Consider the following 18,141-nt stretch of genomic DNA (forward strand, 5'->3'; position numbering starts at 1 on the left):
TATTTTTAAAGATATTACAGATTTAAAATGTAGAGATAGCGGTTTGTAATGTTTAATTACAAAAAATGTAAACGTTGTAAGATATTCCGTTGTATATGTAGTATCGTGTAGTATATATAGTGAGTCGAGATGGCCCAGTGGTTAGAACGCGTGCATCTTAACCGATGATTGCGGGTTCAAACACAGGCAAGCACCGCTGTTTCATGTGCTTAATTTATCTTTATAATTCATCTCGTGCTCAGCGGTGAAGGAAAACATCGTGAGGAAACCTGCATGTGACAAATTTCATTGAAATTCTGCCACATGTTTATTCCACCAACCCGCATTGGAACAGCGTGGTGGAATATGTTCCAAACCTTCTCCTCAAAGGGAGAGAAGGCCTTTAGCCCAGCAGTATCAGTATTGCTTCCGTGCAAAGCCGGGCAGGTCTCTAGTTTTAATATATAGATATATATATCAAGGTTAACTGTTTTATTTTTCTCATTTCAGATATGAAGTAAAATACTCGTCCGAGAATTCAATTTCAGTTATATTGCTCAAAAGAGTAATTGTACGAGAAGGTTTTATATTTGATGAAATTCTTTCAATATATATTTGATTTAGAAATAGAATTTTTTTTAAATATCGAATTAATTTGTTTTAGAATATTATCTATATCTATACATATCATAAAATTGGTGTGTCTGTTTGTAATATTAAAATAGCCCTTTTTTAATCAATGCATATCTATAAACGGTACCTATACCAAAATAACTTTTTTTACAATTTTCTTTTTTTACAATTTTTATCTGTATGTCTGTCTGTTTGTTCCGGCTAATTTCTGGAAGGGCTGGACGGATTTTGACATTAATACATAATAGGGATTAACTTAGGCTACAATATTTTCTTTTTTTAATTTTTGTTCTTAATATTATTGTTAGCGAAATGGACAGATACAGATATTTTTCTAGTTTTTTTTGTTTTTTTTTTTTTTATAAAGCTGAATGGTTCTTTCCCTATGACATTAGGGTGGTACGCAAAGCTAGCCCCTTCGTTAGAACTTGTTTGAAGGCGGTCACTTAAACCTAAAGCGTTATAAAAAAACTAACGCCTTGTATGTAATTATATACTTTAACTATGTATTACGCAAGTCTATGTTCACATAGGAAGTATTTATAAGGGTTGTACACACAGTTGGTACGCACGTTTAAAGACAAAGTCGCGTTTCCACTGTGTCGATTTTTTTTTTTTTAAATATATTTTATGTTTGGTATGAAAAGGTAAAATATATAAGGTAAAATAAAATATTGTGATTATCATTTTTTTTTTCAAATTTCTTTCGTGCATTTTGTTGCATTAATTAAAATAAGAATTGATATTATTTTAATTAAGTTTATATTTCAGGTTAAGATTGAAAAACTTTTGAATATTGTTGAGCTACCACCGGTTCGAAAAGTAGATTCTATCGAGAAAAAACGGGTAAAACTTAGTAGTTACTTTATTTAATTAATTACACACTATGTCAGTAGCCTATAAATTACCCACTGCTGAGCTGAGGCGACATGAGGAGAGTGTTTGGAGCATATTCTATCATGCTGCTAGAATGCGGGTGGGTGGATTCATTCAACGTTCGGACGTCTTCGACGGAGGTTGTGTTGGATACTGCGACTAAATATTACGACTTGAGGAATTTAAACGACATCTGGCTTTGAAACTGGTTTTCGTTATCTCTGACGTCACATCTCGACTATTTGCTTTGTTTATCGGACACTTGTTTTGCTTACGGATTGGTTTTGTTGTTGTGAATTGGTCTTTTTAGATCGTATTTATTGTTTCAGTTTTATGTATTTATATTAATATAAATACATATATTGTTTATTTGGTTGTTTATTTTTATGTTGTTTGTTCTCGGCGATGGAAGTCGACACCGAATTATCGTCGGATGCCCTAATTCGGCGAAAAAGGCCGTACGAGGGCCTCACTATTTTTAACTCCGATTCCGATACGGAGACGGAGACGAGGATAGCTGCAAAAAGCAAGCCTGCTCTTCGCGGCAAAACCACCAAAGGTCGTGGAAGTGGTCTCGCTCGGGCTAAGGCCGAGCTGAAGGCCAAGGCCAGTGAGGCTAGAGAGGAGGCCTTCGAACGATCGCTTCGTAGTCGAGCGTTTCGAAAGGAACCTCCTCAGGCTGTTTTGGACTCCGAGGAATCTTCTTACTCGGATGTCCACACCAAGGATCCCACAAAAATGGGCGCCGAGGAACTTCGCGCACAGGCTGGTCGAAGCGCAGCCCTCATTTTGGAGGTGGCACAAAAGTCCTCCAATTTAAAAGGAGGATTTGGCAAAAAGTTGAGGGAGTCGGCGGCTGCACTACAGGCCATTGTAGATGCCTTAGCGTCTCGGACGGAAGCCGAGGAGACTCGAAAGCTCCGCGCTGATAATGGACGCCTGCGCAAAGAGGTGGACAGCCTCAAGGCCGAGGTGAAGGCTCACCGTCGCGATTTTGCGGAGATGCGGTCCAAGGTCGCTGTGGTCAATGAGGCATCCACCAGCTCTGCACTCGATGCTCGGGCGGTGGATAATATAAAAGCCTCAATTATATCGTCGATAGGCGTTATGATCAACGCCCGATTTGCCGAATTGGAGGAACGCCTTCCTCCGGCTAAAATACAGCGCCCACCATTAGCTGCTGATAAGAGGCGGGAATCAGCACAGCAAATTGCTGTGTCCCGAGCGCAGGCAGTCAATTCGGCTCCACCGCTGACTTCTGCACCCCTACCTAAGCGGGTTCCGGCACCGGCACCTGTTGCTGGCTGTTCAAGCGCCTCGCTCGTGTCGGAGACAATTCCGCCTCAGGTGGTCCAGGAAATGTCCTGGTCCACTGTAGTAAAAAAGGGGAAGAAGGGGAAACAGGCTCACTCTCCGGCTGGAACAAATGCCACGGTGGCGAACACGGTTCTTAAGACACCTCAAGCGGCCAAGCCTAAGCTGACTGCTCCTCGCACAGCTGCAGTAGTGGTTACGCTGCAGCCAGAAGCGGAGCAGAAAGGTGTCACATATGCTCAGATCTTGGAGCGCGCTGAGCAAGGCATTAAACTGCAAGAACTCGGCATCAATGGAGGGTTAAAAGTCCGTCGCTCCGCGACGGGAGCCAGGGTGCTGGAGCTGCCGAGATCACAGTCGGACCAGGCCGAAAAACTAGCCGATAAGCTCCGCACAGTGTTGGATGGGGTGGCCAGCGTCGTTCATCCCGTAAAAAAAGTGGACATTAAGGTGACGGGGCTAGATGACTCCGTCACCAAAGTTAAGATTATCGCCGCAGTCGCCCGCGAGGGGAATTGTGCCCCTGAAGACCTAAGATGTGGAGAGATTGCACGTGGGCCCGGTTACATGGGTATGGTCCGCGTGACATGTCCAATAGCTGCGGCGAAGAAACTGTCTGACGCCGGTCGTCTCTTGGTTGGGTGGAGCTCGGCCAGGGTATGCGTACTAGAGCAGCGCCCTTTGCGCTGCTACAAGTGCATGGGCCTTGGCCATACTAGAATATTATGCCCATTCAATGCGGATCGAGGGAACCTTTGCTTCCGGTGCGGCGTTGAAGGTCATAAATCGGCTGAATGCACCGGGAAGTTGCGCTGCGCGGTGTGCGCAGAAGCCGGAAAGCCCTCCGGGCACGTGATGGGGTCGAAAGAATGTAGCCCCCCCATCACGAAAGGTAAGGTGGTCCTAGCTACCCAGACCACCAACAACGTTGGACGGCGCCAGGCCGAGGAGGAAGCTGCAATGTCAACATGAGTGCCGACTTCAGCTTCCTTCAGACTAATCTCAACCACTGCGCCGGGGCTCAGGATCTACTGCTGCAGTCCATGGCGGAGTGGGGGATTGACCTGGCTGTGGCCTGCGAGCCCTATTACGTTCCTCCCTTAACTCACTGGGTAGGGGACGTGGACGGCACTGTGGCGGTCCTCGCGAGGAGTGGAACGGGGCCCCCCCTCTCACTCATCGAGAGGGGCTCGGGCTACGTAGTGGTGGGATGGGGGAAGTACGTCATCGTCGGTACGTACTTCTCCCCTAACCGCAGCCTGGCTGAGTTCGAGACATATCTCGGCTTTGTCAGAGCTGCGGTGGCCAGGCAGTCGCCGAAACCGACACTGGTTCTCGGTGACTTAAACGCGAAGTCGCGTGCCTGGGGCAACCCCGCTACGAATCCGCGAGGGAGGGCCGTTCAAGTGTGGGCCCTGCTCTCCAACCTGTCCCTTCTCAACAGGGGGCAGGTTCATACCTGCGTTCGCCAACAGGGGGGTTCCGTGGTGGACGTATCGTTCGCCACCCCTGTGGTGGCTCGCATAGTGCGGAACTGGAGAGTAGAGGAGGAGGCGGAGACTCTATCGGATCACCGCTACATCCGATTCGAGATCTCCACCTCTCGCAGGCCGGCGGAATCCCAGAGGGTGCCGACCACGCTGCCGAGATGGTCTCTCGGCCAGGTCGATCGAGAGCTGGTCAAGGAGGCCGCCATCGTGCAGCGGTGGGGTTCCGCAGGGAGGAGGGAGAGCGCAAACGCAGAGGAACTGGCGGGCCGCATGCGCAGTTCACTCAAGAAGATCTGTGATGCGGCCATGCCTCGGACCCGGCGCAGAGTAAAGCGCCGGCACGTCTATTGGTGGTCGCCCGAAATCGCCGACCTTCGGGCGACGTGCTGCCGGGCGCGGAGGGCCTATGTCCGCTGTCGAAGGCGCAACGGCCTCGACACGGATCTGGAGGGACAGTTGCTAGACATTTATCGCCAGTTGAAAAAAGATCTGCAGCTGGCGATAAGGAAGGCTAAAGAGGAGGCCAGGGAGGAGCTTCTGGCGGGTCTCAATCACGACCCGTGGGGCCGTCCGTACCGCGGTGTGCGCGGGAAGTTCCGCACCCAAGGCGCCCCTCTCACCGAGACGCTGCCGCCGGAACTCCTTCTACGCCTGGTCGGGGAACTCTTTCCCCACCCAGGCGAGCATGTCCCTCCACAGATGGCCCCCAGCTCCGTGACCGAAGACGCAGTGGCTTCACCATTGATCACGGAGCGGGAAATGGAGATGGCCCTCGGTCGCTTGAAGGCCAAGAAGACGGCGCCGGGTCCGGACGGGGTTCCTGGGCGTGTTCTATGCGACGCCCTGGAATACCTAGGTGCAAGGCTTCGGGAGCTGTTCGACGAGTGTCTGTGCAGTGGGCAGTTTCCGAAGCCTTGGAAAGAAGGGAAATTGGTCCTGTTGCCGAAGGAAGGTCGGCCGTTAGATTCCCCTTCGGCATACAGGCCAATCGTGCTGCTGAACGAGACTGGAAAACTCTTCGAGAAGATCCTCGCAGCCCGTCTCGTTCAGCACCTCGAGGAGGTCGGTCCGGGTCTCTCGCAGGCTCAGTACGGGTTCAGGGCAGGCCGGTCGACGGTCGACGCCTTGGACGCCCTGAAGACTCGGACGACGGAAGCGGTGGCCCAGGGGCAAGTCGTCTTGGCGGTTTCGCTCGACGTGGCTAACGCCTTCAACAGTCTCCCCTTTGAGACTATACGGGAGGCACTTCGATATCATGAGGTGCCGTCCTATCTCAGGAGGCTGTTGGAGGCGTACCTCCAGGACAGGGAGATCCTCTGGGCGGGGGTCGATGGGAGGCTCATCCGGCATCGAGTGAGCTGCGGCGTTCCACAGGGGTCGGTTCTCGGCCCAATTCTGTGGAATGTCGGTTTCGACTGGCTCCTGCGGGCTCCCGTCCTTCCCGGGATGGGGGTGTTGTGTTACGCTGACGACACCCTCGTCACGGCGATTGGGCGGGACTTCCGGGAGGCAGCTCGCCTCGCCGAAGTCGGAACGGCTCTCACCGTGGACCGAATGGAAATGCTGGGCTTGAGGGTCTCCATATCCAAAACGGAGGCCCTCCTCTTCCACGGTCCACGGAAAGGACCCCCACGAGGTGCGAGTATCACCGTCCACGGGACGGTGATCAAGGTGCAGGCCCAGATGAAGTATCTGGGCCTGATCCTGGACGGTCGATGGAGTTTCGGGCAGCATTTTATCCATCTCGGCCCGAGGCTCATCAACGCCGCCGCCGCTCTTGGTCGCCTCCTTCCGAATGTGGGGGGGCCGGGGTCACTATGCCGGCGTCTCTATTCCGGCGTAGTGAGGTCGATGGCGCTGTACGGTGCCCCGATCTGGATAGATGCCCTCACCACTAAAAATCGGGCCCTGCTGCGCAAGCCGCAGAGGGTCATAGCGGTGAGAGGCATCAGAGGGTACCGTACGGTGTCGTGGACTGCGGCGACACTTCTCGCGGGCGATCCGCCCTGGGAGCTCCAGGCGGAGGTGCTCGCGGAAGTGTACCGGTTCCGGGTCGAGGCGAGGGACCGCGGCGAACCTCCAGGGTCGGCGGAGATCGGGCGGATCAGGGCTCTAGCCCAGCAAGCCCTGATCGTCCGATGGCAGGAAGATCTGGGGTCACCCACGGCGGGCCTAGCGACAGTGGAGGCGATCCGTCCCCACTTGAGTCGCTGGGTCGAGAGGAAGCACGGCACACTGTCGTACAGAATGACGCAGGTACTTACTGGACACGGATGCTTCGGTAAGTACCTGCACGGGATAGCGCGGCGGGAGGAGACACCCTCCTGCCACGAGTGTGGTGCGCCAGTGGATACGGCGTACCACACCCTGTACGAGTGTGCTGCGTGGGGGCCCCAGAGGCACACCCTTGCGGCGACTATGGGCGGAGACCTTTCGCTGCCGAGCATCATCAACGCCATGCTCGGTAGCGAGATGTGCTGGTCGGAGATGCGCTCCTTCTGCGAAAGTGTCATGTCGCAGAAGGAAGCCGCGGAGCGGGAGCGGGAAGAGAGTGCCGCCGCTGACTCGCTCCGCAGAAGACGACCGGGGAGGAGGAAAAGGCGCTACGCGCACCTCCTCCCGCCGCCTCAATAGGCGCCGCAAGGACTAGGGGGGTCCCAGTACCCCGGGAATCACCCCTAGGTGTATGAGGCCCGCATAGGTGGGCCGACCGTCAGGGCGTCACGGTAGCATGCGTAAGCGACCCCGTGGCGTCCATCGAAAGACGCAGAGGGTACCGCTGGTTTTTTAGTGGGTAAACCCGGCGTACTTGGGCGCACTCGGCGTCCAGGGCTCCGGGGAGTCCCACACACCCCCCCACTTTCCATCACGTGGGGGAAGCGCGTAAAGCGTTTTTCCAGCGAGAAAAAAAAAAAAAAAAAAAAAAGGGTGGGTGGATTCACATCTGACAAAATTTCGTTGAAATTAGGCACATGCAGGTTTCTTCACGATGTTTTGCTTCCCTCCGAGTGTGAATGAATTATAAATACAAATTAAGCACATGCAGTTCAGTGTTGCTTGCTTTTGTTGTTTATATTTTTATATGTTTAATAAACGTTACGAGAATGAATTATTAACTAAATAGACAATATTTGCACTTGTTCAATTAAATTATTGAATTGTGACATCGTGGGATCGAATCTTGGACATTTTAACGTAAAACTTTTTTAATAAGATGCAAATGTTTTTACGTTATTACACGAAGGATTTAATGTTATTTTAAAATGATAATATTAACCAGTTTTCTTATATCCCAGAAAGCGTTCAAAATGCCTCTGTTGCCAAATTAAAAAAAAATTATTAAGGAACGCTTGAGTGCAATAGGTTAGTATACAATTAATGAGTTTATGATCGATAGCACACCTTGGGAATGAAACGATCGCCTCCTGGCTATTTCATTCCATATTAAATTGTTTATATAATATATGAGACATAAAAAATAACCGCTGAGTTTCTTTCGCCGGGTCTTCTCAGGTGGTACTTTTTCAATACCATATTCTAATTGAAGATGTTTATTGTTTTTATTTAAATACAATTTTTTTTTTATTTTTGTGTTTAAAGTTACGTACAAAATTATATATTTATTTACTTTTTTATTATTATCAATACATAGTATAAAACAAAGTCACTTACCGCTAGCTATCCCTATGCCTAGATCTTAAAATTACGCAGCGGATTTTGATGCGGTTTATTTTTAACATATGGAGTGATTCTAGAAAAAGGTTTTTGTATATAATACGTGGAAAATATAGTAAAGAAACGCTGATCATTTTAGAAGATTCTTTGGCAATTGGCTATTTTTATTACATCGTAATTCTAACTTGACTGCTTCTTTCCAATTTAATTTTACTTCCAAGGTTCCGATAACAGCTTCGTCTATATTCAAAACGGTATTTTTGGATTCGAAAAGCATAGATTTTTCCTCTACCAATGATATTACGTCAATTGTTTATTTGACTTTTGTGATGCTGTGATTGGAACATAGCACAGACGGCTTTGTGTATATATTGGCATCGAATATTATAATTAATAGGTCATTGAACTGAAGGTTTAAAAAAATATCGTCACGTCAAAAATGTCGTGACGGTTATAAATGCGAACAATCGCAAACGCACGCACCCTCCTAACCCACACTTCCACAACTTCATATATGTATAGCTCTTATTGTAAGACGATAAAGTTCAAAATCACTTGCATATAAATAAGTTAGCTATAGTTCTTATTACAATGGAGTAAGGTTGAAAATAGATTACGTTTGTATTAAATAAATAGGTTTTTTTTAACCGCAACTTGTATTGCCATGTTATTGACGCAGACTCGGTGCGGCCCGCGGCGTTTGTCGCCGGCTTATTATGAAGTGCTTTCATGTTTTTTTTTTTTTAAATATAATTTAATGTGACTTGATAAAAGCAGGGAGTTTCAATATTGAGCCTTTTTAACTCATAATGTAGATTTTGTGGGCTGTCAATTTATTCAGAATATGTTTTTTTTTTTTTACTGTTTTTGATCAATTGTATTTCATTTTGTAACGTATTTTGTAATCTATTGCATTAGGTCTCCTTTTTTTAATTAATTATTTTAGCTTTATTTTTTTAATTATATTTGTATCAATGTTGTTATCATATAAATTTGGAATTTAAATATAATATACACTTGTCTTTTTTAAAATTTTTTTTGGTAGCAACATTTTGTGTTTCTTTTAAATAATTATTACCACCAAATAACAGTAATCTACTCAGTATTGTTATGTTCCAGTTTGAAGGGTGAGTGAGCCAGTGTAACTACAGGCACAAGGGACATAACATCTTAGTTCCCAAGGTTGGTGGCGCATTGACGATGTAAGGAATAGTTAATATTACTTACAACGTCATTGTCTATAGGTGATAGTGACCACTTACCATCAGGTGGCCCATATGTTCGTCCGCCAACCTATACCATAAAAAATGTTATAAAAATATTATTATTATTTTATTAGTCAATTATGTATCTTATTAAATTAAAAAAATAGAAAAACAGATTTAATATAATACAAGTGAGTAATTATAATAGTATTTAAGCTGATATTCACAAACGTTTCAATATCTTAAAGGAATATTTATAATTTCCTTCGTATTAAAGTACGCGCCACACTCTACAAGGCTTTGTTGAATTTCGTGGCGTATAATGCTAAAGCGTTTGTAATTATACAATTTACGGTATTGTTCATTTACACATACGTGTAATTTACTTATTTACCCTATATTTAGTTAAACAATAGTATTATTTAAGTAGAAAAATAAAATATTATGACCATCGGCAGATTGCCTTTGTCATTGTGAGTTTAATAAAGAAAGTAATATTTGTGACAGTTATAAAAGTGTGAATTAGGTTATAGCCTTAATTAAAATGCAAAAGAATCACAACATAGTCAAAATCAAAATAAACTTTATTCAAGTGGACTTGTGGGCAATTAACAATTAAGTGAAGTTACCACCGGTTCGGAAAGTATATTCTACCGAGAAGAACCGGCAAGAAATTCAGTAGGTACTCTTTTTCAACATTTAAAAAATACACAGTCATGTTATTTAATATAATTATTTAAATTAACATATCCTGCGTGGAAGTCAACAGGTATTAATTCCAAGCTTTTTTATTATCTACAAAATCTTGTATCGAGTAATACGCCTTTTAGTATAAAACAAAGTCGCTTTCCCTGTCCCTATGTCCCTATGTATGCTTAAATCTTTAAAACTACGCAACGGATTTTGATGCGATTTTTTATAAGAGTGATTCGAGAGGAAGGTTTTTGTATAATATAATACACGGACAATATAGTAAAGATACACTGATAATTTTAGAAGTTTCCACCGTGATGTCATATCCTTGCACCAGTGCGAAGCCGGGCGGATCGTTACTGAAAAATAAGTATTAATTTTGATCTTTATTTAGTTCTAATTATCCAGTGCTAATTATTTATTCGTTATAGTGTTTATAATAAATAATAATTTAAAATGATATTTATGAGTTAACTGTAATATACTATACTGTTATCGAAATTATTATGGTTTTTTATGTATGGTAGACGGATTCGTAAGTAGACATGATGGTAAGTGGTAAGCACCGCCCATTGGCGTTTTAAGATATGTTGCACATACTTTACATCACCAACGCGCCAATCTTGTAAGCTAATATTTTATGACTCTGTTGCTTGTAGTTACACTGGTCTTTTTTGTCAATTTATAAGAAAATAAAGTAAAAATTATTACAATTATCTTAGGTATGACAGCCTTATATATATTTTTAATTGTTGAAAAACCGTACCATTCATAGTTAAAGGCGTAACATAAAATTAGCACATATACATTATTGTGTTTCGATTTGTTTGTCAGAAGGGATGTCTTGGCTTCCAATGTTGGTGGCGCGTTGGTGATGTAAAGAATGGTTAATATTACTTACAGAGCCACTATATTTGGACCAATAACTAGGTTAACTGTTCAATAACATAACGAAAAAAAATACAATTATTTTTTTTCTGCTGATGATCAAAGGTTGTACCGTCAGAAAGACACAAAAAAAAATTGTCGTTTTGTCCATACGTATGTCCTCTAATGGCGGTAACGTGTACCGTTAGAGAATACACTTAAATTATTTTTTTTATCCTTTTTCATGAATTCATTTCAAAATAGTTTCACATTTTTGCATAGAACGATTACAATAACGTTTAACGTTTCGCGATTGAATTGAACAATTTCATTTAAGGCTTTCAGTATTCAACGGCTTTTGTTGTGAATAAAATATGAAATAGAAATTTTTTTTAGAACAAAATCGAATATTCCTGTAAAAAAGTACAGTATGTTATATTTTTACATAGTGTATGCATCTCCCAATTGATGACATGGGTTTGGAGTATCCCACCACGCCGCTCTAACGCGGCTTCGCGGTTATACCTTCTATCTAAATACTTGTCATTTGCGAATACGAAAGCAACTGTCTTTTACCTCTGCACGGCTTAACAGCTGAACCAATTTAGATGAGATTTTGTATGGATATAGTTGAGTACAGGGAAAGGACAAAAGCTACTTTTGAATTCATCATTAGAGAGGTTGAAATGTGAAAATATAGGATACAAACGAGTAATTTTCTTTTGTATTATGTTTATTGTACTAGAACTATCTGTAAAGTAAGATCTCATATCAAATCGAGAATACATATATATATGTATATCGACTCCGCAAAGTCAATAAATCTTTCTTGTGGCAAGGTATCCGTTCCTATAATAAAATTCCGCAGCCATTTTTTACTTTGCCGTTCCGTAAATTCCAATCGTTTATAAAAAATACATTGATAAAAAAGGCATATTATTCGATACAAGATTTTGTAGATGATAAAAAAGCGTGGAATTAATATCTGTTGACTTCCAAGCAGGATATGTTAATTTAAATAATTGTATTTAACTTACATGACTTTGTATTTTTTACACGTTGAAAGAGAGTAACTACTGAGTTTCTTGCGAGTTTTTCTCGGTAGAATCTACTTTCCGAACCGGTGGTGGCTTCACTTAATTGTTAATTGACGAATCAAAAGTGCTTGTAAAAGCCTACTTGAATAAAGTTTATTTTGATTTTGATATTCATTCAATATTAATCAAAATATCTTTATTTATTTAACACCCTATTGCACTATACTGTAATAAAATTACTCACATAACATTAATTTATGTCACTATATTAATTTATCAATCGATACATATGTTATTTATCCGCTTATTGTATATAATTATCCTTTTACCGCCCATCTCTGAATCTAGTTTTCTTCTACCCTGCCCGTTCAAAATCCACCGTCTTTTGTTTTTCTCGTGGCAGGCAGTACCAGCTCGCCGCACCACGCCACGAGAGGAAGTGACGGGAGTCCCACTATACGGTGTCGATAACCGAATCAATAATCATACTAATACAATGATATTATAATAAACAGATATGTTATATCCATACTAAACAACAGAAAAAAGTGTGCCGCGCCGCGGACCGCTTATTTTATTTTATTTTTACATTTCGTTAAAAGTAAAAAAGATAGCTTGATAAAAACGATAAGTAAAAGGGATAATTATATTTTTAATTACTCAAAACGTATTACTACGTAATTATGATGTATTATAACGTATTACTAGGTAAAACAACTAAAGGCAAACGTCCCAATTAAGACGTTTTCTAGTCTTCACTTTTTGCGCGTTAATAGCATATCTGTTTACTACAACATCATTGTAGTAATATATGTTATTTCAATTAAAAAAAAAAAAAACGTATTTAAAAATCTAAATCGTACTAAATATTATTATTTCAAATAAAATTATATAAGTATATTTAAAAAATCATGACAGTACTATGTATAATACATTGTAACAGCGAGCTTAATGTTAAAATCATTTTCAACAAACCAACCTTCGGAAGTATTCTTTCCTGCATTTCCTAAGGGTGACTGTTAACTGTGCAAAGGGAAAAGGATTTCATAGAAAAACAGTTCCCTATACACACGCATACAAGCATATATATAATTACATACGAAAATACATAAATAATATTTTCTTTATACATATGTAATAACATCAACAGCCTGTAAATTTCCCACTGCTGGGCTAAGGCCTCATCTCCCTTTGAAGAGAAGGTTTTGAAACATGTTCCACCTCACTGTTCCAATGTCGGTTGGTGGAATACTCCAATCCATCATAAACACAAATGAAGCACATGAATATTCACCGTTTGCTTGCCTGGGTTTGAACTCGCAATCATCGATTAAGTATCATCGGCTCAGTTCAGGCTCAGATATATGTATGTAAGCGGAGAGGTAGATAGGCTACCGCGAAGTCGTGACCACAGCTATTCCAAGATGTTATGTCTCTTGTGCCTGTAGTTACAGTGGCTCTCCCATCCTTTAAACACGAACACAATAATACCAAGTACTATTTGTTTGGTGGTAGAATATCTGATATAATATCCACCAGAAGTAAAGACACTTTACATAAGAATTGTTTTGACAACAAAAACTACCGAGGTGATATTTCTAATGTAATCAAATATTTGCAATTTTCGAGAAGAAAACTGATTATCCTTAACACAGGTTATTTAGCCAAGCTAGGATAGCCAGTACTTAATATATGTTTCTTTTGATGACTATAGTATTTTCCATAGTTTGGGATGGCAAAATAAAATAATGTTTTACAATGATGCTATGTTAATGTTCCTTACAGCGCCATTGTCTATGGGCGGTGGTAACCACTTACCATCAGGTGGGCCATATGCTCGTCCGCCAACCGATAGCATAAAAAAATTTACATTTAACTTAGCCTACTTGGTTGGAAGGTGACCAACGCTGCGTTTTCTGAACCGTGGTCTTCATTCCAGGTCTCGTCCGCTTCAACGGCTATTGATTCTTTTGTATATGTAACTATCCTCCACATTAGTCAGCCAGATTACCTTTGGATAAACCATGATGACAATTAAAAAAGTTATGAGCGGTCTAAATATATAGCTATTACAAGTAAGTTAAACAAGAGCGCGATTTAGTCTGTGGAGAGTCAATAAAACATATAAAAAAACAACTCGTTTGTTTAAAATAAAAGTTTTCCAAGCGTAGTTTTGCTTCCTTGCATTTCCCGAAATGAAAAATAGCCTTTGTCGTTTCCCAGTTCGAAAAAGTAGTTAACTTAAAAAAAAAAACTAACAAATCCATTCTGCATATGATTTTTTTCATTATAAAATCATATTATTCAATACAAGATTATGTAGACGATAAAAAGGGTTGGAATTAATACTTGTTGTCTTCCAGGCAGGATATGTTACATGCTTATATAATTGTAATTAACTAACATGACTGTATCTTTAAATGTTGAAAAAGAGTAACTACTGAGTTTCTTGCCGGTTGTTCGCGGTAGAATCTACTTTCTGAACCGGTGGTATCATCACTTATAATTGTTAAATGACGATTCAAAAGTGCTTGTAAAAGCCTACTTGAATAAAGTATATTTTGTTTTTTTTTTTGTTTTTATATTATTAGGATTAATAAGTTAATTCCTGGAGCAAAGCTACGGGCGGTATTTAGTTTAATATCAACATAATTAAAAAACTAGTGTGTTTTTTTAATTTGCTCACTGAATGGAGTAAAACCTTAGCTTAACAGGGCATTACCCTGAGGGGACATGTGTTATATATTTTTTAAAAAGCTATTCAGTTTTATACTTAACCTGATTAACATGTTTTTAATTACACGTGTATTTATAATATTATTGTTATTTTTTTATTTAATCAGTTTTTGATAATTGACAACAGACTAAATAACGTTACCGAAATAATTACAGTTCGGTTAGGACCGCGTTTCATCTTATAGCATCAATATTTAGTGTTTTTATTTCTAATTTTTTTCAATTTCTTCTACTTAATTTTTGTTCGTGATTTTGGTTAATTATTCCTATTAATTGCCCTGGCAACATTGAAAACCTAAATTTTGGGAATACTCATTTCTATACACATTTTATTTGGACTCTAATCATGTTACATTTTATTGGCTTACGTCAGCTGATCTAATTTATTTTATTTAAGACTTATATACTTGTCGAGAATTATACGCTGTAGTAGTCCAGCACATAATCAAAAATTAAATAATAATTTGTTTTTTATTCGACACCTACATGGCAAAGATCCTTTAACCCACAGCCCGCAATTAATGTTCGAGTGAAATAACAGATAAAAAAAAAATTAATTACAAAACCCATCGCATTGACTCCATTAAATCTGGGTTGTTATGTTATAAAATGGAGGTTCGTGATGAAATGCGTGCCTACATGTGTCGAGGGCGCGTGAAAATTCACGCCCTAGCACGGTTACGCGTTTTTTTTTTAATTACTACCCCACGGTGCTATTGTTGTACAGCCCTAGGGGAATCTAGTTCTAGGGCTGTGTTATGTGATTAGATTTTTATCATCATATACTTATTATTTAAAAAAAAAGGTTTTTTAATTGCAAAGAGCAACTATGCGAGTTTCTTGCCGTTTATTCTCGTTGCAGGCTGCTTTCCGAAAAGGCAGTTTTTAAATATCGTCGATTCAAAATTGTGAAGTTAGCTTTATTAAAATTGATTTGATTTTACTTTATTGCTACCAATAACTAATTGGAATACAATTTTACGTATAGACGTTCTAAAGCTATATTTCCAAAGCTACGAAACTGTAATAAACACACGTGTGTTTCGTAACGCAGCCTCTTGTGAAAGGAAAGGAGAAGAAACTCGCCGTTTCTTTAAATAAATAAGAGTTTATTTTAATTATTTTTGCATATATAAGCATCTTAATGTAATAAGTATCATTTTAACGACTAATAAAGTTAATTGATAAGTGGTTTGAATAAATTAATTCTATATTTCGTTATTTTATTATCTGTTAATTGAATTATTTACGGAACAAACGTTTTTCACTGCAATTCCGTTTAGATTTATTGACTCTCTCGTCTCGTATATATCGAGAACAATTGTTATATCGGTTTACATTTTTACTAGAAACGCAATGTCATAATAAACAATCGAAATAAATTGTCGTTAAAATGTTCTATTTTTAAAAAAGGAAAACTTTTTAAAGGATTTTTTTTTTACTAGTTGTCACCCTCGGGTCTACTCGCTTTTGAGAGTGTTGGTTGTCACGTGTCAGGCAAAAAAAGTAGCCTATGTCCTATCTCGGAGTTCAAGTTTGCTTCATACCGAATTTCATCGAATTTGGTTCAGCGGTTTGGTCGTGAAAGAGCGACACACAGACAGAGTAACTTTCACATTTATAATATCAATATAGATAACACAAATTTTATATGAGTCTTAATCATCTCTTATGATTAATGCCTCTGTGATGTGCTTTTGGAACAGCGTAGAAAATTCCTCCGTTTCCTTATAAAGTAAGGTCTTTGTCAGTGAGCCATGAATTATTAAAAAAAAAATATGAAATGTGCGTATTTTTATCAACCCTGAGCTATCGAACAGGGGTGCTGTCAAAGAGCAGCCCACACCTCGTGATGTAAAAAATACGCCTCTATTTATAGGGCGGAATGAAAAATCATTAAGCACTAGAAAAATCTTTGACAGGTTTCCTTTTTTTTTTTTAATTATTAAGTGCTCAGTGCGGCAAATAGCGAAACAGTTCTAGGACTTTATTATTTACCTATTATTTAATTTAAATCGACACGTGTTCCAAATTCAAAATTCATCCATTCATTCCATCCTCAAATGTCAATTTACAAATTAATTATTATTAACTGACAATCAACAAGCTCGTTCGTAATATGAATTGACTTTAGCGTCAACTTTTGAGATTAAAAAAAAATCCATGAAATGAAATATGCTCTACTTAAACACTAAATCCTATTAGCTGTTTGATTTTATTTCTAAATCTATATACCTACAATAATAAAACTGGAGTGTCTGTTTTTAATATTAAAATAACCTTTTTTTACTCCATGCATATGCATGTATACACGGTACATATACCAAAATAACATTTTTTACAATATTTGTTTGTCTGTCTGTTTGTTTGTTCCGGCTAAACTCTGGAACGGCTGGACCGATTTTGACGGGCCTTTCGCTGGCAGATAACTGATAATAAGGCGTAACTTAGGACACAATAATAATTACATAAATTTTCTTAAATTCAAACGCGTACAAGGTTGCGGGCACGGCTAGTTGTTAAAAATATTCTCAATCGGAAGATAATCGATGACGTCACTTTACAATTTTACTAGTATTAATGACAAAGGAATTATAAATGGCCAGTTAAATAACGAATTTATCGAGAGTCTTATTTCCTTTAGTGAGATAAAAAGAGGTTTGTTATCGATCTCTGAAATTCGAGCATTGAGCAATTAGTATCGTTTTCAAACAATCTTCTGATGTTTAACTCTTAAAATACCAATCATTACTTTGATTTTAAAAACAGCTGTTCATTTGGGTTTCAAATGAGCGATTAAATATGTCTTATTTTCATTCAATTGAGTTTTTTTGTTTTTTTTTTAATGTGACCAGGATAGCCTGGCTTAATGCCCTACCACCAAGTAAAGTATATTAAAGGCGAGTAATTAGTTATCAGTTTCGTTATTGCTGTACCTTACCGGTAGAATATATACTATTCTGTTGTTGATAATAATAATTATTTACATTGCTTAATTATGTATTTCTAAAATATATAATACCTATAGTCAAATTTAAAATATTATATAAAATCTTCTTTTCAAAAATCAATAAATTCTGGCCCAAATAAATGCCACTATAAAAAAAAAAAAAATTGTACGATACTAGACTATGAATTTTACGATTAGTACATCGGATGTATTTCCTAGTTCCATCCCGTTATAATTATAGAAATACGAACGCAGCCTAGTTTAGAATAATTGAAATATAAAATATTATTCTACGGTACGTACGAAGCTTAAAATGAACGCAACATTATAAAATCCGTGGATGTCATTTTGTATACTTTTTAATTTTACCGTATTACATTTTAATTAATTTTATCTGTGAAATGACAGATGTCATATAGTGTACTTTCCGATAAATAATTCACAACGTGAATGATATTTGATGTTTACAGTTTAGTTTTACTTTTTGACTTGTCAGTTATTTTTTTTATGACAATGTTTTTAGTTTTTATGCCCAATATATTCTTGAACGAAATCTTTATGAATTTTATTGTAGGTTTTTATTTGTTTTTTATTACAAACGTCGATATATATTGGAATACACAAAATAAGTTTATTATCAAATAAAATGCAGCTACATCGAAAACATTTACAAGTTTTAAACTTTT

General features: G+C 39.7%; 1 protein-coding gene across 1 annotated transcript; it reads left to right on the forward strand.

Moving 5' to 3' along the window:
• Window positions 1-1,893: 1,893 nt before the first annotated feature.
• LOC124540949 lies at window positions 1,894-4,329 on the forward strand. The gene is made up of 3 exons (XM_047118723.1): window positions 1,894-3,654; window positions 3,843-4,140; window positions 4,247-4,329. The coding sequence occupies exons 1-3, from the start codon at window positions 1,894-1,896 to the stop codon at window positions 4,327-4,329; spliced, it is 2,142 nt and encodes a 713-aa protein (XP_046974679.1).
• Window positions 4,330-18,141: the final 13,812 nt, after the last annotated feature.

Source organism: Vanessa cardui, chromosome 27, assembly GCF_905220365.1.
Source record: "Vanessa cardui chromosome 27, ilVanCard2.1, whole genome shotgun sequence".
Lineage (NCBI taxonomy): Eukaryota > Metazoa > Arthropoda > Insecta > Lepidoptera > Nymphalidae > Vanessa > Vanessa cardui.